Here is a 27,824-nt window from a genome sequence, read left to right on the forward strand (position 1 = left end):
AAATATGTAGCCTACAAGACCTTCCACAAGATGGTTCTTTTAGAATTTGCCATCTGCATCACGCAGCAAAGACAATAATTCATGACAGCTGAAGATAGAAAAAGGAATTAACAAAGACACTCATTCATGATAGCTGAAGATAGAAAAAGGAATTAACAAAGACACTCATTCATGATAGCTGAAGATAAAAAAGGAATTAACAAATCTTAATAGTGTATGCTTATGTTAGAAAAAAAAACTGGAACATAAAGTGTAAGGACACCGAGCATGAACAAACAGGCACTAAAAATGTTGCTCTTCTAGAAACGCAGCTTTGTCCTGCACTTACTTTAGGATTTAGTGAGATTTAATACAACGTACATATATAAACCTTAAAGAACCAGAATGGGCAGAAAGATGAGTGAGTGTGTGTGTGTTTAGAAGTTCACTGCTGTGCTGAGTGACAAGATAGTCTGCAAGTGTGTCATTGTGCAAGCTGTCATCTGGGTAGGCCAACTGTCTGTCAAGGTGGAATTTCCCCACATGAGAGAGGCATTCAACTGAAAATGTCACTAAAAACAAACAGCTCTGTGAAGGAAACATCAGAGTTTTTCTCTTATTTATTCTGGTAGCACTAAATGAATTGGAAATTATTATAGACTAGGCCACTAAAGCACACCATTGATATTCTATTAAAGATCTGATTTCACCTAATGGGCTATGTGGTAGACATGTTTGCTGACTTGAAGTAAGTAAACCAGATTGATCTTGTGCGTTACCACTTGTGTGATTTGGCATGCAAATCAAATGATGAGAGACCCACAGTCATCTTGAACTATACGGTATATTTTCAAGGTGAATGTGATATGATTCTCCTTACTCAAGGGCATTTTTCAGTGCTGCTGCAGCATTCTGGGATGAACCCATAACCTTTCCCATCGAAAATTCTGCGTCACTCTCCATCGTCCATATGGTAACCACATAAATTTTGGTCTTCATCAACATTATGGCTGCGATAGATTGTCACCTATCCCAGAATACCATGCTTCTGAAAGACCAAGAAGTCCTTGGGACAGACGCTTGACCCTGAATGAGCCTTACTGCATCACCTGAGGTCTTCACTTGCTCTTTTCCCCCTTTTAGGACCTTCCATTCTTCCTCTCTCTCTCCCTTTTCCTCTTCCACTTCCACTCTGCCATCTGCCATTTTTTTATTTGGTCACTTAAGCTGTGGAGCTGTGGTCTCCATCCCCCGTTTTTCCAATCTCCTCTCAAATTTATTGGGTTCAGTGGAGGCCTTCCTGTCCTTCCGCCGCGTGGAAATAGAGATCAGAGTATCCATTACTTCGACAGAGATGGATGCGGGTCTCCGTGCACCGTCCCCATAACAAGGACATCAAAGGGAGGTAGCCCCCTCTTTTCGGCATGACCCCCCGTACAAGACTCCCCGCTCTCACCTCATTATGCAGCTCCCTTATAGCCGTTTTGATATAAAACCCCCCACTATGGACGGAGAGCTGTGAGTCTCCCTAACTACATGGCCATCCCATCAACATCACTTTCATTACAAAACATGAGATGCCGGGGGAGTCAAGGACAGTGTGGTAATAAATGAGGGTGGAATACATCTGGAATCATTGTCATACGGGTTAAGCATTATGCGGACTTCATTCTGCATTGGTAAATCAGTGGACAGCACTCATAACCTCCCGAGGTAATAAAGATACAGGTTGTGGTGTGGGGTCTGGCCGGGGTGAAACCCCTTCAAACAGAATGGCAAGAGATGCTTCACAAGCTTGTGCTGTGACAATGTCAAAGTCCCCGTGTCTGAATCCCAATCACGGTAAACGCTGTGTGGCAGTCGTGATGATAATATTCATACAAGTATTTGGTGGGCTACTAATAATCTGTAGTATGTTTAAGACGATTAACTAGTGTAACAAGGAATGTCCCTCTCGGTTATACTGGACAGTGATCCAAGTTCTGAGTAGATTCTAGGAGTGCAACACAAACTTCTCATTTCCCAGGCCAGACAGTTCACATAAATGTTAAGATAATGTCTGGGTACTAGTTGTCAAAGGGCAGATGAGAGTACGGGTGCGCTCACCGTGTGGTCCGTGAGCCATCTGGGTGATGTGGACTGGATGCTGAGGTCCCACAGTGCTGACAGTAAGGACCTCTTCCGTGCTGCCAGAGCGCTGGATGGCCAACTCTACCTCCTCATCAGTCAGACCTGGAATCAAGAGGCAAACCTTTAAGACTGTCAGTGGGTGTGCTGAAGCGGTGTGCCGTGGGGATGAAACAAATAGCTCCTTGCCTATCATAATATCTGCGCTTAAATACTTCCCAGGCTCCCCACAAATCTTACAAGCATAATTTAAAGAAACTACAGCAAATCCTACTTGACAAATTTTACACTCTTCTCAAAAATGCATTAATTTGCAAATCCTATTGAGAATTTCCGTTTCATGGACATCCATCAACAGTAGACAGCCTGTAAAGGTTCACACAATGAAAGCTGAGACTCTGCTAGCCTATTAACTGTCACCAAAGGCAAAGAAAATAAGAGTCTGTCCACTTCTCCAGTTATATTTCCCAGGTGGAGATTTTATACACCCCAGACAGAGAAAATGCATTATTTTAATTTCTTCATTGTGATGTAAATGTATTACATAATTTTGCAAATGCCAATATAATTTAATCTTCAGATCTTTTTAATGATTTTAGTGATGATTAAATTGCAAAGGGCTCCCTGATGGAGAATCAGAGGGGAGGAGGAAAAAAAAATCTAATATGAACATCTCCTTTTGTGGCAAGAAAGGATTTTATTTCAGGCGCCATATGCTGCCATTGCTATGGGTTCTCATCGTTTAATGAGCATCTTAATCTAAACAAAGAAGAATAATTACAACTTTCAGTGAACTACCTTAAAAACAACATTATCCATTTAGAGCAAATCCATAAGGAGAAAGCTGACAAATAAGTTGATACATTAATCCCTTTCATATTGCACAGGGGACTGTAGTCAACTGACTGTTCTGAAAGTCTTAGGTATTGATAAGCTGTATACTTGATGCTTGATGATGAAAACAGTCCACATTACTAGCTATCTATTGCTCTCTGTAGCTTAAGAGGCTGTCTCTCACTACCATTTTCACGACCATCACTTTCCAGAGCCATTTTCCCTGAGTGCGTTTCCTGGGTTCACCTGCTTCCTGACAGAAAATCCCTTTTGTAAGAGGGCCTTTTACTTGGGACTATTCCCTCGGGCTTTGGAGAATTCTATACATGCTCAATATAAGCTTCCTACAACCTTTAAGAGAGACAAAACTATTGGCATGGGTTCACTTGCAATGCCTCAAGAGATGGCTCTTAGTTTATACCAGTGGTTTCTGCAAAATGCCAGTCAAATCCTTACATCTGTGACAGTAGCCTCTTGAATGGTTTTTCATAATAACCATGCGGAGCATAACACCCATGTGGAGTGTTATGTGTGTAATATGTGATGACTAAATGTGTAAAACAAATTTCCATTTCTGAGCGGTGTGAATGAGATACTAAAACAATCCTGCTAATGAAATTATTTCTATTTGAATATAAGCACACTGTGCGAAAGGTCCCAATACCCAGATTTACAATTACACCAAGTATGAACCAAGCTTGAATGGAGGGCTGAGTTGTGATATGAAATGCCACTTTGACCTATCCCTATATCAGCAGCCTGAAAGCATGAAGAAATCCTTTGATGATCTACCACACAGCTGATGCCAAGGGGAGGTCTATCCCGTCACCTATTTAAAAGCTCCAAGGACTTCAAACGGCCATGAAAATTGTTGAATAATTGAAGGCAAATATTGGCTAGCTTGTCGTCTACGGCAGGTCCTGAGTGCCAGGAAGTGGTGAGCACCATGTGCTGAGTTTGTGCAGTCAGACTGCACTGTCAAATAAGCAATAATGTGTCCCTGGACTCCTGATTCATCTGACCACAGCAGACTACATGGTGGCAGACTATTGAGTGAGACATGCAAGATCTCCATTTCACCAAGCGGGAAGAAATAAAAATGTGTTTCAGTATTTTCTTTTTCACCTTGAAATGAAAGGGCTTTTTCAACACTCAACTTTTAGCTGGTTTTAAGCTTAATGTATGTACATGTTAATGGCTATTCACGTCTTTTATGTTGTTTGTGCCGCAGAATGAAAGCACTACCTTGCATCAAAATAAAATACATGGAAATTCATAAAGATGTTTTCTTGTCAAATTACAACTCACTCGGCTGTGTTGTTGGCTCTGATCTACTTATTGTCGAGGGGGGGAAAATAAACAACAAATGAAAGCCCCCTCAGATCCAAAAGAACAAGGTGAAACTGAGTTTTACATATAAAAGGCAAAGACAAAAAAAGAGATTGTGAAATTTATTATGGGTTCCAGAACCTGTGGAATGACCCCTGGACCCCCATTTCAGATCGACCTGTGGGGAGATGAATTTTTTAAGATATAAATTACACCTAATGACGACACCATAAAAAAGAACAATAATGGAAAGCTATTCTGTATTTCATTATACTGTATTATTTGGTGCACCTGATACACGCAGCGCCTGTTTATGAGTCACCGTATTAGCAGATGCTCAGCCAAAGCATTTGCTTTGACCTTGCCATTCTCATTGGGGCATGAAATTACGGTGCTGGCACCTCGATATTACAGCTATAAATACTGTAAACTGCATATCTGGGCTACGTTTTCTATTGTCTTTCAACATAAACCTGATCGGTATTTATTTAAAGGAAAACCCATTCCTCGTCACGTTATTTACAGCTCTATTTTCAGTGGCTCTTATTCTCTGGGCATTTTTTAAGGGCAAAGAGGCAGCAAGGCTCTTACATAAAATCCATTTCTCCGATTCTGGCACTTCTGAACTTTATGGGTCAAGAGCCAGACCGGACAGCCAATTATAAAAATTGCTTACTAAAATATTTTGGGTAGTAAAAGGTGAACGCCTTTTTCACTGTCCTCCAAGGTCTGAATTATGAAGTTGCCCTTGAGTGAAAATTACTTACATTTTGAATATGATATTCAGAAAAAAAATGCATGGCAGGGGTCATAAATAGATGGAGGTCAATGGGTTATTGAGAACTATAGAGTAACTTCAACCTGTTTCGCATGCTGCACTGGCATGGGATATTCTCCGTGTCATTTGGTGTGGTACAGCTGCTTGAAAATGGCATGCCCTAAATAATGACCACTCTCATAGCGTATTCATTTATGTATTAAAAAAGGGGACTCTGCTCTCATTTCCCTGCTTTATTGCCTTGTACTGATGACAAAGTAGGCAAGGCCTAGGCTAGGTGGCGCCGTGGAGTAATTTATAACCACATCAATCCGTTTACCTTCTATGCAGGCCTTGGTCATTGTCATTTTTGTCCGAGAGGTGAGTCACATAACCCCACTTACAAACAGCATCCTATTAATATCTGAAATGATGAACCTTATCCTTCCCCTTACCTTCATACCAGGTATGGTAATAGACCCAACAGCCTACCTGTGTTCCCCGTGACCCTTGATCACTGGCCCTCTAGTCAGGGTGAAACCTATTAGCATTATTTATTCAAGTCAATAACAACCAGGACATCCTGATGGGATAAAAGAGAAATAAGTCTAGCCATCATTTATATCTCACCGACACAGAATGCACTGTGAATGTTCCACATGCCAAATTTATCTGTAATGTGGCAATGTATTTCTACTCCCCGTGTTTTACTTTTTCCTAACTGCACCCAGCTAGGTAATGTGGGTGCATCTGAGTGATGTCAGCTTTAGGGCCACGGTCAAAGTGACATGTCAAAAGATGGAAAATGTTGTTGACTATGTTCTGAGAATTAGATTTTTTGGTAATTATGTGTGCAACTGCTAATTGTCTAGACTAAATGGTGGTGCCAAAATGCAGCTCAGCACTCTTTAGTTGTCACATCTGTTAATTGTGGAGGACATAGATGGCACAATTCACTAGATGAGGCTGGAACACATTACATTTCACTCAAACACACTAAAATTTACTTGATCTTGGCAAGGGACAAGTAAAGCAAAATTGCTTTAAGATGATAACTTGTTAGTAAGACAGCTTAAATGCAATTCATTTCCAGACTCCGCGGTGTAGTAATACTGTCAACAGCAAAAGAAAGAAAACATCTTTCGTTTTAAATCTTGATTTATATTACATCTAAAGTGACAAAGTTTCAATATTTGAGCCAGTTTATTCAACAAGGACTCAAGAAGGGCAGCACAAAATATTGGACTGCATAATTGCCAATTCATACCATGAAATTGACAGTTGAAGGAAAACAGAAAATTACATTTTTTCTATGAATATTGAAATAAACCAGACTATTAGGATCTCTTTGGAAAAAAGGAGATGTAACCAGAGAGGCATCCTTCAGTGCAGATTAGGGCACAAATATGCAGGGAAATAATATGCACGAGCGAGATTATTGTGTAAAGATTCTGCAACATGCAATCAAAGTGGGCCCTATTTTCCCCTTCATCAGCTGGCCGGCATAAGTAGTGGCAGCAAGAGGAATCCAATTTAAATTCCACTCTACCGGGAGATGGTATTGTTTCATTTTATGTGTGCTTTGACATTTCTGGCTGTTAATATAGAGTAAAATCCAGAAGTATTTACATAAATATGACATTAAACTGTATTAGAAATTAAGACTGACACATTTGCTGTGGTTGCAGTGGGACGAGGAGGTTGATTGAGTTTCAGGGTCAAAAGGTTGAGAGGACAGCATGGGAGCCTGGGTATATGTGAGGAAATAAGGCGGCTGTGACTATTGGTCTATAGCTATGTCCATCACTACGTTTGTCTTGTGTGAGAATATAAGATAGATGAGGAATGAACCAACTGTCATCATTTGTCATACTTTTCATTACTGTAGTGAGTGGGCACTTCCTTTTTCACTCAATGCATTTTTTACACTTTTGGCCCATTTAAAAGCTTTACCCAACCTATTCCTGTTTGGAGTAAGCATATGAATCTTTTCATGTAAGAAAGCTAATTTCAACCGGTCATGCCAAAAAGAAACTGTGTCAAACCTTAAAGGCAGACTATGCAGTTTCAGTGGGGAGGGGAAAGCCGCCTTGTTATGATGAGGAGTTCGGGACCTTTAACCCCATCATAACCCAAAATATAAGATTATTTCATTCCTTTGTTTATCTTTTTGTGAACACTTGATAGCAACAGATTCCATTCAAGATAGGCAATTAAATGTGTTCCATTAATTCTTTGGGTTATTAGTCTTGGAATGAACCTGAGGGCTTTTATTCTTCCTCAGCCTCATCCTTAACATTAGTAAACAATGTGGTGTGCCCTCCCATTTGAAACTACATAGTCTGCCTTAAAACATGGCCTATGCACCTTTGACGGTATAAACCAGTTCTCAAATGCGACCTGTCATGACACTTCATATGTGAGAAACAACAGCACATATATTTTGGTCTGAATCCAGCAGGTAAGTAGAACTTATAGGGACATCTGTTACAGCAGCACTAACACGTGCAAGGTGAATTTGCTTTGGTTGGGCAAACTCATCATGAAAATGAATAGCAGGTAAATTTTGCATGAAACATAATAATCTGCGACTGGGTTATTGACACTGTGAAGATTAGCTGCCTTCCTACTCTTAAACTCAGGTGAGCTGCTTACAGAGCGACAGCCATTGTGGTATAATTACACTGTTCAAGGTGAGGCTCAGTCACAAAGGCCTTCTGCTGGTGCAATGTCATTGTCTGAACCATGATCATTTACAAATAACAGCCATCTGAAAATCAGTCTGGGACAGGGCAATAAAAAGAATAACACCTGGCTCAATAAAGTTTAGGGCCACTGCAAAGAAAGCTTGAATTAACCTAAGGTGGCAAAGGAGGAGCTTAGTTGTCAGTCAAGGTATGAATAAGCAGACATCCTGCTCTCCAGGCACTCTGGTTTATGGGAGTATCATACAAGTCGTGAAACGTCCTCTGAATACTGTGTCAAATGCAAAGTGCTTGTCAAACATACTTTGTGCTCAGGGTTTCATTACTCTATTTTCTCCCATCTTTACCCTCTCTCCCTTGGATCAATGCCCTTATGCAAATTGAGAGTTTTTGTTTAGATCTACAGTGGAACCGCCTTTCCAAAATAAATCTGCATTAAACCATCATACATATTTCATGGACGTAAAGTGCAGTAAAAGGGAACCATTTTGGATAGTGCGATGGAGTTCAGAACAAAGCAGAAAGTAAGAAGAAAATGTGACATAGTATGACATCATTTGGTATTGATGAGCCCTTATTGAATTTGAGATAACCAACGGTGGATTATGAACATGCCTTAGTTGTCAATAATGAGACACAAAGACTGGGAAATTTCAAAAGATATCAAGAGTCATTAGAGCCAGATGAGATGTGTGTAGTAGCAGCCGGCAACCATGGATTTGGTTTCAGGTTACCTTCCCCAGTCATGGAGCTTTTAGGCTCACTTTTCACTGCTTCGCTGCTCTAATGCTAGAGGCAAAGTCCCTTAGCACTGCCTATGTTTTAGTCCCCCAAGTACAGAGCAGTTTTGCAAAGAATTGAAAGAATAATACTCTAGATTATCTATGGTAAAGCCACATGCTGTGTCACTGCGCTACTATGAGGGAAAAAAGTGTCAAAACATTGCACACATCTACACACACATCTACTCTGCTAGTAAGTGGCAAAAAGTGAATTATATATTGTGTTGACCTAAATCAACCTACAGTAATAAAGCTGTTTGCAAGCCTTATTACATCAAATAGTATTCTAACATGCTGGAAATATTCTCAGTCTATTGCACATAAACTGAAGAGACAGCAAATGTTCCACCCCCCGATGTCATGCCGCAAATTTATGATAACAGTTAAATTAAGTAAAAGGGTTAAAATGCTTCAAGGTAATATTGATAATTCCATTGAAAATGCAGAGGGGCTTTGTCAATATTAATTTTCCTGAATCCAAAGGAGCATCCCAACTGGTGGGTCATTTATTCACAGGCCCTGAATCTCTGCAGCTAAATCGACCCCTATCCAACCCCCCAGGGCATAGAGCCATGGTCACAACCTTTGACCTCTAATGACCAAGCATACCAAAAAGGACACTGGCTGACACCGGCTGTGCATCTCCACCGACTGCATTTTATAAACATATACATACAGATGACGCAGGCCTGGGGATAATAAAAATCTGGACTTTTTAGATTTTAGAGACTATATAATAATCAAGGGAAAAATTACTGTTTTCAACAATGAGCAGCATCAATACTGACACATTTGTACATTTCTACTCTTACCTTTTTTCTTCAAGAAGGCTTTTCTGGTGGCCATGGGACTCTGGCGTACTTTGGGGTTCTGTAGAAATTTTACAGCAGTGGTAATCTGTGAAGAGACAAATGTGATTTAATTCCTCGCAATGAGATGTGAGAGGAAGAAGATAATGTGTGCAGGAAGGGCAGAGGGATGCATTAAACATCGCAAACATCAGTCTAGACATTCTGCAAGGAAGAGATTCGTTAAAAATCCCGACGAAGAACATAAATGGATTCCATTAGATAGTTGCTTCTAAAACTCCCCCCAGCAGTGGGGAGAAAGACCACCTGACCACTTTCCAGCTAAATCTGGGGAATGACCAAATCAGCAGTTATAAAATTAGCCCATCAAGAGTGCTGGACAAATGGAGTATGGAGCTTAATTTGCTATTACCCTCTTAAAGACAAACTTCCAGTCTTAAGTGCGCAGGGGAAGAAAATCTATACTTAATGCAGAGGTGATCATTTGTATCTAATAACTTCAGAATCCTAGGCTGAAAACTTCTGTAATTCTTCCAGTTAAAAACGTGCTGTGATCAAATCACCCAGCCTGAATGTTGTAATGACTTGAAACCTTAATGCACTAGAACGTTAAATAGCATCAGAACATCAGTAGTTTTAAGTGCATAGCGTTCATCGATTCTATTATGTTTTCCTTCGAGATGCACCTTAATTTTCCACCCCAGTATGCATTTCCAAGAATTGGAAGGAGGGAAAAAAAATCATCCTCAAATGGCATTAAAACATAAATTTGAAGTGGGCGCCGTGAAGTGGCGCCTCCTAAAATAGATAAACATGAAAGAACATGGAGAAAGGGGAAACACACTAGCAGAGAGGTTTAGATGACTTATTATCGCACCTGTGGTCCCCGTGATTCAATTGTAAAAGTCATCCCTCTAATAGGTTGAAAGGTTTTGATTACTCTTCTTTTCTTTTAGTGTTGAAAGATACAAAGTGATTGAGCGCCCTGCCAGTGGTAATTTGTTTTGGGTAATACATTGCATATAATATGAACCTGTTCCAATCCGAAAGAATTGCATTTTAAAACTTGTCCAAACAATATGGGCGGCAAGGATGCTGTCTAAAGAGTTTCTGAGTCTGAGGTTCCTGTGACAAACACACACTGTGTTAAGAGGATCATGACACATCATGATCAGCATGCAACTTGGCAAACATTACTTTCTTAAAATGTCATCAGTTTGAGTATATCATTAAGCTCAACAACAATATACTTACTACTGATTTCATTGCAATTAACGGGAAACGCAAGTCATCAAAATGCCAAACAGTTTCCACAAAAGTACTACTTGTCATCCATACAGTGTACATTACTGACACTTAAATAGCAAAAATGACTAATTTTATCAAAATATACCAGTTTCTCCCCAAGAGATGCCAGCGCCAATTATTTAGAGACACAGATCTACTGTGTCACTGTGACATTACCATGACCTTTGATGTACATAAGGGTTACACAAGGGGGATGGAATTTCCTGGATCTCTATATGCTGAGGGCTTATTAAAGTCAGTCACCCGGAACCTTCATTGTGACAAGCAGATTAAACCATTTGCATGGTGAACCCCCGACTGATGTTCTGGGCCAGCAGATACTGTAAAAACACAGGGAAAATATCTCTTTGATAACAAGAGAATATCATTCTGTTCTCTTGAATAGCTTCCGCCGTTCAAGTAAGTGAGCTGACCTAACTAGTTGTGGTGAAGGCAGAAACCAGAGATAATAAGCGCACTGAAAATCTAATACCATACTCATTCCAGTAAACAGAGAGAATGGTGTAGGCTTATGAGAGGTAAATAACTTAATAGAGGAGGAACATGCTGAACTAGCGATCCTCGTTTACATTTCCTTACATTTTCAATAGCATAATATCGACAAAAAAAAAAAAAGAAAGAAAACTGTGTCAATGTTAATAGGCGTAAGTATGACATCTTAATAAAGACCGCAGCTAGCTCAGCTGCAAACTAATAAGGCAAATGTCCATTTGGTTAAAATTGTAGTGGTAGATCTTCAGGGAGGGGAAAAGTGCTCTTCTTAGCAGATGACATAGATGCTTTGCGCAAGTTCCACCCAGACATCTCAATCAATTATAACCACATTGCACAGATTTCAGTCTTGTCTTGTTATTGACTTATAGATCATCCCAGTTATAGTGTTGGGTAGCATACAATTGGGCTTTTAGGGGGGGTGAGCTGTATGTTAGTACAAGGCACATTTGGTTTAGCAGTATTAGATCATAAACTAAAATAAAAATTCAAAGACTTTCTTTCCTTTCTGAATATTGCTAAATCCCTTTTGTTAGAATAAGAATAAGGCTCTTTTGTAAAGCTTTTTTTTTTTTTGTAAAACTGTAAGATCCAATGCACCAAAGTGCTCCATGTTAAGAGCAATAATCTTTACAAACCAGATAACCAATAAAGTGTCAGGTAAAGCTGAAAAAGAGGCGAAAACTCAATCATAGAAAGAGATAACATTAACCAAGACACTTAAAGAGAGGGAAGTTGATGAGCGGACAAGATTACAGCATTGTTATTGAGTTTGAATTGGACAAGACTTAACAATGCACTTGTCTGAAAATTACAACTGTGATACCTTGAATTGTGAGAAATGAGCATAAAATCCAATTATGTTCCAACCACGTGGGTGGGCGCCTAAGGGAATCCATGTAACCAGTTGTGTGTTTTTCCTCTAACTAGTAAAAGCACTCAAGTGTAATATGGGTACCAAACATATGGATATTTTCCAGTCATACATTATGAGACTGAGAAGTGAACAACCAGGAAATACCCACTTTTCACAAGCTGAAAGAGTAACATGCTTTATCTAGTCATTTCTTTTTTGCTGTTTTCATTATTTGAGGTAAAATTGTGTAAATAAATCAGGTAGAAGACAACTTTTGAACCGTAACAGATAAAGGTGACGCCTTGCTCAGATATGCTGCCAAATACTCTTGTCCCATATAGAAAAAAAAGCTCCCCTTTGTAATTATATCCAGAGGTCAACAAGGGCTTTAAGAGTCATCTTTTTACACTTGGCTATTCAGGGTAACTTGGCCAGCAGTCATCCACAAGCGGTCTGAATCAAGAGCACCAGAATGTAATGCCTGTGCAACTGACCCGCTCTGTTCACGGCTTGCTCCACTTTAAAGATCTATGAGCCACTTTTTTAAAACAACCTAAGGACTCTTTGATAGGAGTAATAAATGCACTACGAGCCCAGGACTTACCCAAACCTCATATTCAAACCTGCAGAAATGGACAATTCAGAGAGTATCCCATACATATTTCCTACTTTTTATACTTACTTTTGTTTAATACAGCTTAATCCATGTTACATATTCTAAAGAAATGTATATGTGAAATACTGGAGACAGTCAGAGGGCATGGTGGAACTGGAAGTTGGGGTGGTGATGGTGGGTGGGCGGGGAGTGACAATAGAGGGGCTAAAAGGAAATCATTAGCAAGTATAGGATTCAGTCTCAGTGTGAATCAATTCATTCCAAATTGCCCTGGCCTGTACATTTGTGGAGAAGTGCCCCTGATATAATAACAGCCTGATAGACATGGAAAAAAATTGTGTTAGGCTAGTCTCAAATTTCCCCCCCAAACACGCATTTGGAAGACCAAAAGAGAGAGACGGCGAAAAATGAAGCTCTATATTAATTAGGTGCTTTCATGGGTGATTTGCTATCAGGGGTGGCTGTCTTAAATGACTTAACCCAATACCTTTCTGATACCAGAGCCCGGCAAAAAAAGGAATGAAGTTTTAATGCAATTACTGCGTTTCCTTTAGTCGTCTAACTGCTTGATGTGGCCAACAGTGCTTTTTAATCTTTTTAAAAGAACGGCTTTAAATGCCCTTCTAATTGTGACATCTTTCCCGCCTTAATGCGACCTTTAGCTGAGGAAGCAAGGCCTCATGGGAGCAGCTATAAGAAATTATTGACCCTGGGAGACATGGGGAAGTGAGGTGTGGACCCAACCATTTAGCCAACCTTCATATCCACTAGTGGAGACACTGGAGGCAACATCAGGGGCCTTGTTGGAAGTGAATCTTTTCAACAGTGACTGTATAAAACAAACCATCTTGACTTTTTGGCCAGTAGTGGAAAGAAACAGAATTTCCTACTCAAGTAGATGTATTGTTACTTTGCTGATGTTTTACTAAAAAAAGGGTAAAAAAAAAAAAAAAAATGTAGATATTTGTAAAATTTAGTCAGAGTAAAGGTTACTGAGGTGCTTTTTAGAGAAGAGAATTACAAAATAAAGTCTAAATAAAGTAAATAAAATGACTCCTCTTCTTTGCTAACTGTTCACTGCAGAGCCCAGAAAATGTTCCAGTGGATGCAATTTATAAAGTAAAAACATAAGTATGCACAAGTGACTGTAAAATACTGAAAAAGTACAAATGCACAAAAAAAACTACCGAATTACGGTAATTGGCGTACAAAGAAATAGTTCCTGCCACCCTACTTTTGTGCAGTGCTTCTGAAAGTAGTGAGTGATGTATGAAAACAACAAAATGAGCAATCGCTGCGGAGACCAAACTTCAATCAGTAAAAGCTGATAAAGACGTACTGGTGAAATGTAGGGTTTGTTCTGCTACTAATGACAAACTATAAGCTGGCACAGACCTACTTTTACATCTGTTAAAATGGTACAGTAAAAGTACAAGGGTACGTACAGTGGGTTGGTTTTCTGTGCCTTCAGCCCCCAAATGTGGTTAATCTTTATTGAATAATCCCAACTTCTGAAATTAAAGGTCAGAGTCAACCTTTCAATGGATGAAAATGGATCATGGAAAACTTCATTGACATTCACTAAGCAAGGGTTTAAAAATAACAGACAGTGCTGCATCAGTGACAGTGTCAGACCCATGGGCAAGGCGACTAACGTGACATCAACAGCGCATTACGCAATTTTTGTAAAGGGGGGCTGGTGGAAGGAAATCAGGTTCTTTCAAGACCATCGCTGGTGCAGAGCAAACTTTCCATTCAGTAGCATTTCGCTGTCAGACCTCTCTCATCACAAACATGGAAAAGTTGATTGGTTTAACGCTATTTATTGAAAGCCGTTTGAAAGCGGACAAAGCAAAGGCGCAGTGAAAAACAGGCTGGTTATGGAACATTCTGACAGAAAAAGTGGTCTAAGTATTTTTCATCATACACAAAGCAATATCTTACTACGGTATAACAATAACACTTTTAAACCTTAAGCAATTAAAATCCTAAATGCCAGGCATGCACAATGACTGGGTTGATTAAAATTGTATTTTATTTTAAGATAAAATTTATATTATAAATTCAATTGGTAACAAACTTAGAAAATTAAGTATAGTAGTAGTCACAAAGTGTACTGTTTTTTTTTTTTTTTTTTTTTTTTACAAGGTTGCAGGAAAAATACAGAGGTTAAAAAGTCACTGAAAGTCTGTGCTTTAAAAACAGGATGATGCAAAACCAAAGTGCAATATTGCTTTTATTCCTCTGAGACTAAATCTAAGGAGAAACATATGGTATACAACCAATTTCAAAAATGGCCTGAGAGATATGGCATTAAGCTTAGCCCGACTTTTCTCAGTGCACAACTGTCAGACGTGCTGCCTGGGGTCGGCCTTGCTAAACTACTGAGACAGATGACTGTTTGGGTAAGGACATCCCCATCGGGGCTCTGAGCGTCCCGAGAGCCCTGATGACTAAAGACCAGCGGCTCTGTCGGTGACACCTCACTTTCACCTACTTTGGACAAAAATACCCATCCACAGATTCCTTTTAATTCAGGTAAAAGGCCCAAACCATGAGTCTGGAGCTGCTCTGAGAGATAAGGGTCATCAGAGATTAACCCATGGCACTTTAGCAGTGGGGGTGCAAGAGGGAGTCGCAGTGGAGCACAACAAACTACTTAGCCACCACAAAACATTCCAGCCCCTTCTCAGCTGCAATCCAGTAATGGATACTTCCTCAGCTCCTCGATTGGTCAAAATGTTTTCATACAATAATTTAATTCAGAAACACATTTACAAAGCAGGAGTAATCAATTTTAATTAGTTGATTTTTTTTTTCATTCGCATAAAATTTAATGTACTGCCATCGATCTCCTTTGTTCTTTAATGCAGTGCCTCTTTCCTGTAATTCGAAGCTTTTCTTTTTTTTTTTTCTTTTACAGTCAATGATGACATTCTGTGACAAGCAGCTCCATGTGCCTTTTAGTACAAGGAATGAGTGTTGCCAAACACAAGGACACTCACAGTGCAACTTCAGATCAGTGGAACGTACCAAAAATGTGTTATGCGACACGATAACAGCCTAATATGTGAATAAATGTGCTATATATTAATGAAGAGTTTTGTTCCAAAACTACATAACCATAATCTGAAAAAAGTGGCACCAACTGCAACAGGATAATTACTGGCACAAAATTAAAACAAACAGCTGAAGTATAAAAGTTAAATAAAGCCACTGGTTGCTCATTTTGCAGATTGGAGCCACCAACTTTAAAAAAGAAAAACAATAATGATGCACTTTAGGTAATCATTTTTTTTTCTTCCAAAACGAGGGTATACCATTTTGGAAATGAACAAATACCACATTAAAGTGAATCATGACAGCTCCAACATAATATTTACATTAGCAATATGAGCTTTGAGCCACAGTCAAGTGATCCATATGAATTAGTTGAAAGTCTTCTGTGAACATAAACGAGAGAAGCAACTGTCTATAGTCTGAGCGACATGTAAATAAACACAAAGGCATTCCTTAAAACTGCCGCTGCTTAGTATCTTGTCCTTCATTTCATCAAGGCACGCCGGCCTTTCACATCCAATTAGTTGATTGAGGCAAAATGCAAGCGGCACCAGTAGCAAACAACGTGAAGCTTGTGTCCGAGCGACACACCACAGAAGTTGTGTTGTGGTGGCAGGAGAAGAGCCGCCCCCGTCACAAGCAACTTACAGTGACAAGCCTATCCTTCGCTGTTGATCCAAACTACTCTTCTCACTGCAGCAACACATACCCACAAACACACACACACACAAACACGCCCAAGCCAGCAACACACAAACAGCAAAACAACTTGAAGTGAAGCACTGTGATAGGCAAATATAAGCAGGGAGCTGGGGTGAGGATGCAGTGAGTTGGCATGGGGTTTTAGTGCAGCTCTCCCTGCCTGCCAAGTTGACTAATAAAACTAGAATAGAGAGGCCAGTGACAATAGAACGAGAGGTGTCCTTTTATTGATCAAATTGTTCCTTCTTGAGTACACTGTGACACTGGATGAGAGTATGCCCACAACGACAAGCAGACAGATTGTGACATTCCAGTGACATTATAATCACGCGTCAACCCTTCTTCAGTCAATAGGCTCAATGCGCTAATCGTGCGTCTTGGATCAACAATTTCATGGTCTTCAGAAGGGGGCTAGGAATTGGTGGCATGACCCTCCACACGAGGTGAGACCCCTCTTTCCTCAGTTGAGCACCACAGAGAGAGAAAGAGAGCAGAGGGACGGTGTTGAGCCAGACATGTCAAGGCACGGCTACGGCTAGAGAAGATTAACATCGCCATCTACTGGCCAGGAGTGGGAGGGGTGGGCTGAGATGGTGGGGGGAGGAGAGCCTGGCAGCTTACCCTGGCGCCCTGTCTTTCAACGAGACCTGTCACAAACATTTAGACACACTTGCCAAGACAATGGGCCACACATCTACAGCGGTGGATAAGTCAGTCTGAAATCACCACTAAACGAGGGGGAAACTTAAGGCAGGAGACCTCCCTTTGGTTTTGGCGAGGGAGAGCAGGCAGTGTCTGTTCCCGATCATACTAAGTGACAGTGAAAAATGTTGGCAAATTCCCTTTTTCTGGAGGCCTCCAACTGCCATTGAGTGTCTAACCTCAAAACTAGGATAAGGCTGAGTTGTGTTTGGCGCTGACAGCGTCGGAGAACAACAATCATCGGGGTCAGAGAAGCAGCAGTTCACTTCTCTCTCATTTAATTTGATACACAATTTGAATATTACAGGATGCAAAATAGAGATAACAAACAGTATGACATTCAATCTATTCATGCCGCACCCATCCATCTGAGCATGATTCATCTTTTATGAGACGTTAAACCAGAATTTTCAGGTTTAGTGACATACTTGCCCAAATAATACATTCCTAATAAAACAGACCTGCACAAAGACAGACCCACCCAACTCTTTCCATTGCGGTTTGTTAAATCAGCACCCTTGTACAATTGTATCTGTAAATGTCACCTTGAAACACAAAAATACAGGTCTGACTTAAAGTGAACTTAATGTTCATCAATTTATTTTTTTCTTTGGACAGGGTTATGTTTTGGTTCATATTAGGCATTCATGATTATTGTATTCTTCCTGGGAGGGTCAACAGTCAATAATAATTTTAAACAGTAGTTTCCACCTCTTTTATATTTGTCTCTGAGATGCATTCAAAACCAAACACCACAACAAAACAAAAATTAAGTAATCAGGATGAAATGCTGGGTGCTGCTGCTACACAGGATCCATACTCATTACTGTTCAACAATCAAAGTCTGTGACCAAAGTTCAGGGGTCAAAGTCATGTGGAGTCTACAGCAACACACGTGGTGTTAGAAAAAATACATTTTACTGGGCCGCTCTGCAAGAGTGAAGAGAGCAGGCGACCCACAGTGAGCCACTATAATGTCACACAGGATGGCATGTTACAGCAAAGGGGCTGAGTTGGCAGGCCGCTCAGCAGCAGACACACACCTGTTCTGACATTTTCTCTCGACCTTGACACAGAAAACACATGACAATGCCACTCTCTGCATTTCAAAAGCACAGGGTGTTTGATGAAGCCCCTTCACTTCCCCTTTTCTTGTCCCCCTGATACCTAAAACCACTTTCCACAGTATGGTAGGGGAGAAAAGCATGACACACTCCCATAAAAATAGGGAGGCATGAGCAAGGCACGTAGTCATGATAAATAAACATAGAAAATAAACAGGGAAAACAGTGAGTTATTGGGGGATACATAAACAAAAACCTGAGTCATATTTGGAGGGCAAACAAAGACGGTGTTCACAGAAGTGCAGGCAGGACTACCTCAGGCAGAGGCCCAGTTTCTAGAGCGAATCAAACCTAGAAGGAGCATAAAGAGCTGAGTCTCTTTTCTATTCAATCTATTTCTGTCGCCACGTTCTCACGTTTCCCTTGAAGTTCAATACAAAGCCACCATGCATCCATCCATCTACTATTTTAATCAAAGAGAAAGCAAAGGAGAGGTGCCAGGAGAGCTGCAAGGTAAAACAAATGCAGTCTTCCTGTTAATCACTGTATTAACAAGAAGACGACAGTCCTGACGCTGATGCCAGGGAGGGGAGCCAGTCCAGGTGTTGGATAATTGTCAGTTGTGCCAGTGGCTTGAGCAATGGCTGCTTTTTACTGTGCCAACCTCTGTTTCACTGCTGGTCTACACTTGTGCCCCACCTTAATGATAGCTTTTAAAGCTACTCTTTCTGCTGAAGACTTCTAGCAGACACAAAGAACTCTTGGCAGGGGTTTGTTCATGCTAACTGTAGTGGACTGCAGATGAGAGTGTAGATGTTCAATTATAATCTGTGCCAAGTGTAGCTCATTTTTGAGAAGCGCAGGAGGATGGGTCTAGTTCAAACATAAGGTTAAAATACCTGTAAAAAATCTACATCCCAGCCCTGGAACATTTCTTGAAAAGCAAGTCCATACATTGTCTTCCTGGCAAACAATATTAAAAACAGATTAGATAGGAAAAGAAGCCAGGACCGCAGTGTGCCAGAAACGCCTCAAGTGCTTCTTTCTTTCTGAACACAAGCTTTCAGTTACAGGTGAGGATAACGTCATTCCGACAAGAAGAGGCAAAATGCAAGCAAGGCTCAACTTTTCAGTATGACACACTCAGAATACTTTCCAATCTGCCCGTCAATACACTGCTGTATCATACTTCCAACATCTAAGACTAATTAGGGTACAACATTTTGGCTTAAGTACTCTATTTAGTAGGTTTTAAGATGAATGATCTTGGTTTCTATGTTCTCTGTCATTTTCATTTAGGCCTAGAGAGTAGCCCACTATCTCTTTTTTCTGATTCCCCAGATAAAGCCACAATCTCAGGGTGCCACACACAGAAAAACTCTGAAATCTCATTAGCGTTTTGCTTTCATTATTTTTCATCAAACCCAGAAAACTGACACATATTAATTAATATCCATTACCAGTTTTTTCTCCCCTCTCCCTGAGAAGACGTTGGGGGGAAAAGAAGCAATTAACTTAACAAAATAATCAAAAAAATTGTTTCAGAAATCCCTGATAAATGTCATGTGAGGTCCCGTCTAAATGTAAGAAGTGTAATACATTCTTGCTGTCATATTCCATTAAACTGCTATTACAGTCTTGATAGAACTATTAGTCACTACATTATTAATAACATTAATGTATTTACATTTTTGGTGTACAAGCCTGCTTTCATGCAATAATTTATGAACCCCACTTCAGATATGTTATAATGTTCCCCATCTAGGCTCTTTTGTGTTTATTATTGATTGTGAAAACAGTCAAAATTCCAAGTTAAATCCCCCTCTGCCCCCCACCCCCTTAATGTATTGGAGTGGGCTGTTTGCATTAAAGGACTGAAATAAAGTGCATTTACATCTGAAGCATAACTTCATAATTTACATTCCAACATTTATTAGAGGTGACAAACGAGCGTTTGGTCCACTCGTGCTTTTCCACAATGCAGCACTCATTCAATCCATATAAATTACAGCTGGGCTACGGAGTGCAAGTGCAAATTATTTTATTATATTTATGCATGTATGACTCTATAGGGGGTTACTAAGACAAACAGGGAGTTACTTGATTAGACCAACTGTAGTTAACAAAGAAATATGAGATAAAGGGCTGGACCGCTCAAAAGTCAACATTATTTTAATGTTTTGCCCTAATTGAATCTTGAAATCTTAAATACACAGAAGCTAATGCAAAACCTGAAAATGAATATAGGGTTGTTTTTTGTGTAATGAGCCCCCGCTCTGTGAGGTGAGTATGTAAACTGTTTCTACAGCAGAATACTGTATATTCCATGAAGTACACAGGGGTCTTCAGTGCCACTGTTCCAATAAAGTGCTGTACCCTTTCCTAGAACTAATATTATTCCATTAAAAGACACTTGCCTAAAAGGCAGTATCATATTACATAATTAGACTGGGTAGCATTTTCAGAAGTGTAGTTACAATTGCACTGAGGGGATCCCAGCATTTGAACAAATATCTGGCGCTGTAGGGGAGCTGGCAGACAAATTAACAGCTAATAACTTACTGGGAAGCCAGATAAAGAAGAAAAAAATCCCCCAAAGTGTCAATTACAAATAATTTTTCCTCTGATTTCCACTCTTCTGAAAACATGATGTGCTAAACAGAACGAGGGGGGAAAAGGCATTTTAAATTATGTGCCAAACACTTTTGTTTTTTTTTTTTTCAATTCAATTGAAGGGGAAAAAAAGAGAATTCAGCATCAGCTGCAGGATTTTGAGGATGGTCTTTAGCTCTGAAATGCACAGCCAAGTGGCTCCCTTGTGACAGCACTTTCTGGTCAGAGCAATGAAAGACAAAAAGAAGGATGTGAGGAAAGAGGGGCAGCGGGGGTATTCAATCAAATTCATGTTCATCAAAATCAGAGGACATCAGAAAAATGAGAAAGATGCTGACAAATCAAAGGGTCTCAGTACCTGAATTACCATAGTCATTTACTTATTAAAGCCAGGATGCTTCCTGTCAATCAAGAGCCATCACATTCCCCATTTGCGGCGGAAAGCCAGCGTAATTGCTTCTCATACTAATCAACACAACTTGTGTAATTATGCCTTGAAAGTGACATTGGAGGCTGAGAGCGATGTGAGCAGTCTTGACAGCGGAGACATCTCAGATTCATCGGGAGATTTCCACTCTCGCTGCAAGGAGACAAGCCACTCTCAGACCAAGTTACTCACTCCTGCAGTTTATGTCCATAAACACAAAGAAAGACAATAAATCAAGCTGAAGTAATTACAAAGCAGAATAGTGAGTAAAAAGGAAGCTCAGCTCAATAAGGCCACTTTCCCAAGTATTGAGGCAAAATAACTACGCTGTAATTAAACTGGTGTCGTATTTCTATCATTTCTTAAGTAAACATATTATGACAGTTCCCTAAATTGTGGGAGAATTGGAAATTACAGCTCTGTTGCCATGCTGTTTACATTAATGTACTTGCCGAGACAAAAATCCCTACAAATAAAGTCCTAAGTATTCATTAAAGTTTATTGAATTCTGCTTAATCACAGACTTCAAATATGTCTCCAAAATGAACTTTGCTTAAAAGTAGCTTAGGCATTCTTCTGAGCATTAGAAAACGCTGTCCAAACCAAATTCCCAGGCTGCATCTGTCAACAGTCACGCTGTGGCTCAGCCAGGAAGGTCAGAGTGAGGTCAAACTACTACAACAAATCAAGAGCCACGGGCCACAACATGAAACTCTATCTACATATAATATGTGTATTATTGACGTACAGTGACGACAGCTACTTCTTCATATACCGTGGACACTCTTGAACTTTACAGTGAATTAAGTGATTTCCAATGTTGTCGAGAAGATAAAAGCACTCTTGTGAAAGGCCGCATTACTGCCTCAAAGGGGTTGGAAACACAGATCTAGTCCGGCTAAGCACATGAGGCAGAAACCACAAAATAATAAAAAAAAAAAAAAAAAAAAAAAAAAAACTGGGTTGGACTCATCTCTGCTCATCATTTTCAAAGAGGTGGGTGGAGCCATCAGGAAAAAAAGCGTCAACATCAAAAAGAAGTCAACTGATAATTCTGGCATATGAGCGGAAAAAAGCGTAATGTTTTCATCTGCAAACAGAAATGAAGATAAGATTTATGGCTCATATAAAAAAAAGTTCAAACGACAAAAAAAAAAAAGCAAAAATCCTTGTCTGTGTCATGCCTCACTCATAACTTCCAAGTTCTGCACATGTTGAAGACAAAGTAAAGAAATTCTCTTTTGTGGCAACATATGAGACAAACGAGTACACTTACTGTCAGAGAAAACAGCAGCTTTTACAGGAAAAGCCTGTGTGATTCACCCCCTGCGTTCAACTCTAATGAGTCAAAAAGTGTGACCTGCACTTAAACAAGAAGTCAAAGCCAGAGGCTGTAAACTCATTTTCCCCATCCGAGCCAGCAACGTCGGCAGGACCTGGAAGATGTGCTCTGAGCATGCACGATAAATCTGACGTGAAATCATAATCATAAAAGCAATTAGCTGACCCTGCGCCACTCGTCCTTGGACATGACAGTGAGAATTCATACAGAGTCCTCTAAGGAGGCTAGTTGCCGTGTTGGGCGAGGAGGGGAAAAAGTGCAACACAGCAACAATAAAATGGAGGGCCCTTCCTGTATCATTAACCACCGAAACAAACAGCGCACGATGCACAATGAGAGTCGCGCTGAGAAACGGAGCCTCTGTGCTTCTCAAAGAGACTAGTTCATCATGACTACTGAAAAAACACTGTGGTCTGAAAAAGGTACAAATGCAAACCTATAGGTATTCTTAGAGGAAGTCACTGGTGGAAAAAAAAAAAAGAATGCCATGCCATCTAAATAGCTTGCAGCTGACAATGTGCAGAAAACATGTTCAAAATGAGCTGATGTGAAAATTAACACAGCACTATGAAGCCCAGGTGCTTGTTGACAACTTGTCTTTATACTGTAGTTTTGCAGAGCATGCAGCATGTTTACAGTCAACGTGACAGGACACAGAATCTATTGACCATGAGATGGCAGCTGATCAGATTTATTTGACTTTTCTCTTTCAAGGAGTGTGTTGGAACCTGAGAAATCTCTCTCCCTTCTCCACACGCCCACGCACGTACACACGCACGCACACACAAAACATACACACAGCCTCTCGTCATCACTCCCCGCACAGTAATTACAGCGAGGCCGAACTAGTGGCTGCCACCTAGTGACCGTCTTCTCCAATAATCATGAAATATCTCTATGGCTCGTGCCCCCACTAGGACCATAACTCTCCTTTACTGCAGACAGCTCCAATAAAGGATTACAATTACAATTAAAGTAATGAGCAAAGAGGAAAAAAGGAAAATCTCAGAGAAGGTTCCCTTGACTAACTAAATGGTAGCCTAGTTTCTTGACAGAATGGAGTTACCATACCAGACTCATTACTGGCTACCATTTTTTATTCTGCCCCAATAATTAATTTGGAGCGTGTTGAAACCAGGAGTCCTCAAAAATTAAAATAATGGTTTTAAAAGTGATGAACACGAAATGAATTGAAATATGAATATCTAATAAAAGATTATGTTCCTGTAACTTTTTCTTCATGGTGGTGAAAAGGTAAAAATGTTCAAATTGAAATTGATCACATTCTCTATTTTTGCTGCTTGTGCAGGTCATGCAGTGCAGAGATGGGAAAAAAAAAGAAAACAGCATCCGATCAGATTAATGTAAAAAAATGTAAAAAGTTAAACATATGGTCCATAGGGAAAATATTTAACAATTAGAGTCTGCACATAAAAATGACTGAGTCAAGATCCTTGGGGTACCTCTGACTACGTGATATGACTGTTGTGTTACATTTGCGTTACACCCACGCGTAAGAGGGAGGAAAAAAAATCTGGTTTCAGAACCAACATATGAGCAACATCTGTTTGCCTGGGACTCATGGGGCTTGACAGAACAGCCGTCAGGGAAGGAGAGGTAAAATGAGGAGAAAACGAGCTGAAGGGAGACAAAAGGGGACAGTAACAGCAGTAGTGCCTTCATGCCACTGGCTTTGTACAGATTCCTGTTGGCATGTCCTCTGCCAAGCAGCCAAGCCAACAGCTTCAACTCGTGCACTTAATACACTGCTCCTTTTTTTCCACTTTCTCTCTCTATAGTGTGATGGCGATAGCAGAGGGGCTACGGAAATTCGGAGACTGCTGAGCCAAAACAGATCACTTCAAAGCGCCTTATTTAACGCTCGCTAAATTTTTCATCACAGTCGCTTAATATCCTGGGGAAGGGGAGCTTTTGAAGTTGCTGTGAGACCGGGGATGTTCTTCATACAACTCTTTTCCCCCTCCCATTACCTCCCTCCCTCTGCTGTACCACAACCTCAAACCTAAACACACATACACACACACACACACAGTACACACTATGCGTGCCCAAATGCACACACAGAGGTGTGCACGGCGTATAGATTCCCTCCTAGGCTCCTACCCACATAAACCCCGCGCTCACATCCCCGCACACTTTTTCATCTGGGGCCAGTGATTTTTCAGTGCACTGAGAGTAAAGGGGTCGGCTTAATGCTGCCAGGGGTGCCCAACAGAATTAGAATCCTCTTTGGTGAGGTGGCCGTCTCTCCTGTAGATCAGTTGCACACCCACACATCCTGTGGACACACCACACAGCCCCCCTTCCCACACACACACACACACACACACACATGAACACAAACAAACCATATCTCATTGACTGGCAGAGGTCATCCCTCTTACGCTGAATGTTGTGGGGATAGAATTAGGGACAACCTGACTCTGGAGACTCACAGCTGTCAAATAATTTAGCCTGATATCAGCACACCAGGGTGTCTGCAGGTAGCAGAGAGCTTTATTTAATGCTTTGATAACCTTTTTAAAATAAACTTTAAATACATTTTTGGCCAAATTAGTATTTTTCATTTAAATATGCCATGCATGTAGGTATAAAGCTAATATTATAAATTTGGTCCGTGTGGTAAGCAGGAATATAGCATGTTATTAATTAGATGATTCTATGAACTGTTTTATGTAACATTTTCCTTTGGGTTAAATAGCAAACTGGTTCTGCAAAAAAATCTTTCCATTATTATTCTTGTTTTCCCACAGACGATGGGGCAGGTAAGTACAAGAGCTTTCTTGGATTTCTCTCACAGATAAGTATGATTGGTAACTATAAGGCGAGTTGAGTTAATTTGCAATAGGCAGTTTCTCAGCAGGTAAGTATAAAAGCTGTAATAATTTTCAGTGGCGCAGAGTATCATACCATCAGAAATGCTGACTCTGATGTAGAAAAGTTAACTAACATGACAAAAAAAAAAATACATGGAAATGAAATTATATAAAAACGTTTATGTTGAAATTAAGACCTCATTAATTCAGTTGTAAAACTATTCAATGACTTTTAAGGCCTAATATTTATTTTAAAAAATAGTTTTAAGACATTAAAGATTTTTCAATGGCTTGCTCTCACCGTGGCACACACAGACACTTTTGTTTCCAATTATTTTCACAGTTTTCAAATCTGTGTGTGCCTCTCAAGTTCACACTTTGCTTATTTGTCAATAGAAAAAAAAAACATTAAAATATACATATATATAATAATGCAGGGGTGTTGGGGTGGAGCTGGAAAAGAGACAGAGGACAGAGTGACTGGAGGAGGCAGAGGAAGAGCTTGTGGTGGTAGTGGTGATGGGTGGGGGTGGGAGTGACCACAAGGGCTGAGCACAAAGAGCATAGAGAGACACCAGCAAGAGATTGGCAGGGGTGATGGCGATGGCAGTGATGAGCGGAAGGTGGGAGGGGGTGGGGGTTACAGCTAGAGACTGTGCAGGGGGGGGCAAGAGCAAGCAAAGAGCAGTCCCGGAGGCAACAGCAGTGGCTGGCAGCGACTGGTATATCAGTCAACCATGGAGCACACTCACACAGCCTCTCCCTCTCTTTGCCTCACTGTGTCTGTAACTGCAGGTCCAAACCAGCCCATGTAGCCTCGATGGTGGCCGAGGCAGTGGCACAGGCCCCTGAGCAGGGCCCTCTTGCCACAGAGGAGAGCCCGTGCCATGCAGCGAGCCAGGGCCTGCTGATCTGGGCGAGGTGAGTCAGAACCTGTTAACATGACTGGTGTCCCCAGCCTGACACGCTGCCTTGTCTGACATGCACATGTGCACATAAATGTTATACAAACGTGTGCGCTCCCTCACTCGCTCTCGCTCTCTCTTCCTCCTTCCCCTCCCCTCCCACCCGTCCTCCCACCCCTGCCAGCACTCCCTTTCCTCTCATCCAGATAAAATCCTTTCAGACACAAATTTCAATTATTCACCTCATCCAAATAATGCCATGTGACAAGAATTATCCCTACTGTAATAATCCACTTAACTGGGAAAGAGCAGCTCATCAAAAAGAGAAAGGAGGAATAAAGGGGGGGAGGAGGTGGGAGTTGAAGGGAGGGGACTTGTCAGCCAGTCTCGAATCAGGACCTTCATAACAAGAATTTCTTCCCTTTTTGAGGCAGCAGTCTTGAAGCGCATTGGGATGATGAAATTGAAGTAAATTGAAAGAAAGCCTGGGAGAATGCTCCCACAATCAATAACCCCAGGATTAAATTAGCCTTGGCATGAGGGGATGATGGGGGGAGGATGAAGAGTGAATGGTGGTGAATGACATTGAGACATGTAGGATGAATAATACAGCTCTCTTATAACCTGGATCGTGTGTCCATACAAGGACAGTGAACGTACCTGAAATGTGTTCCATTCCACTGAGCAGTAAGACATGCTCGGTAATAATGATTGTCATCACTTGGGCCCAACATGTATTATGAACCTTTTCCCTCCCAGTGCCTCCCAACTAGTAATAATTCTCATGAAAAAAAGTAGCCAGTTTTGTCTTGCATTCACAACTTAAGACTGCGGATGAAAACTGTGGTCCACATAGCAAGTTTCCTGACAAGAAAATGGGAGAAAACTTTGAAAGACCATAAAAGGTAGATGGTCAAAGCTTTTCACTAAAAAATAATTCAACCAACTGTGGAATCACTGTGACACAGACTGTTCAAACAGGCCTTTCTACATGCTCTTTATTCTCCCAGGACAAGGAACATTAAGAAGCTTCTCATTAGAGGGCTTGGAGACCATCAGTACAGTGCTAAAGTGACTGGCTGCTAATTGGAAGCCTTTAACACTTGATCTTGCTGGGGGAATATAATCTCATCTGATCAACCAAGCAAACTGGTTCCTTGATGAAAAGATGAAAACAAATGTCTTTAACTCAACAGATCACATGTACTGTAGTCATGTTTCTTAACTATGTTCCATCAATGCCCAGAAGTATGGAAGTTTCATTCAAACCAAGCACCACTGCGGTAGATTTCACTTATTAGCCTTTCCGCAAGAGAAGAATGAAAAACTAGTGAAATCTGCTGGCAAAGTGTTTGATCGGGAAAAACAATGTGCAAAAGACACGGAAAGAGCTTCTATACCCTGACTGTAAACAACTAGCAACAATAAGGACAATCACTATGCTGGAGACACACACACACACACACATAGTTCATAATTTGTATCTTGTATTTTTGTATATTTTTATCATGTAAATTTACATGAATACTGGGATAGGCTGCATCACCCCTCATGACCCTTATGGATAAGCGGTTTGGA

The 27,824-nt window shown here is 40.6% G+C and overlaps 1 protein-coding gene across 2 annotated transcripts in view; it reads right to left on the minus strand.

Annotated features, from left to right (window-relative positions):
* pex14 (peroxisomal biogenesis factor 14) overlaps positions 1 to 27,824 on the minus strand; it is a 46,935-nt gene that overhangs the window by 16,351 nt on the left and 2,760 nt on the right. For both annotated transcript variants that reach the window (XM_030055513.1, XM_030055512.1), the window contains 2 exons: positions 9,326 to 9,410; positions 2,086 to 2,211 (listed from right to left, as the gene is read on the minus strand). In XM_030055513.1, the coding sequence (XP_029911373.1) occupies positions 2,086 to 2,211; positions 9,326 to 9,410 (211 nt within the window). The remainder of the gene's footprint in view (positions 1 to 2,085; positions 2,212 to 9,325; positions 9,411 to 27,824) is intronic.

This window comes from Myripristis murdjan, chromosome 7, assembly GCF_902150065.1.
Source record: "Myripristis murdjan chromosome 7, fMyrMur1.1, whole genome shotgun sequence".
Classification (NCBI taxonomy): domain Eukaryota; kingdom Metazoa; phylum Chordata; class Actinopteri; order Holocentriformes; family Holocentridae; genus Myripristis; species Myripristis murdjan.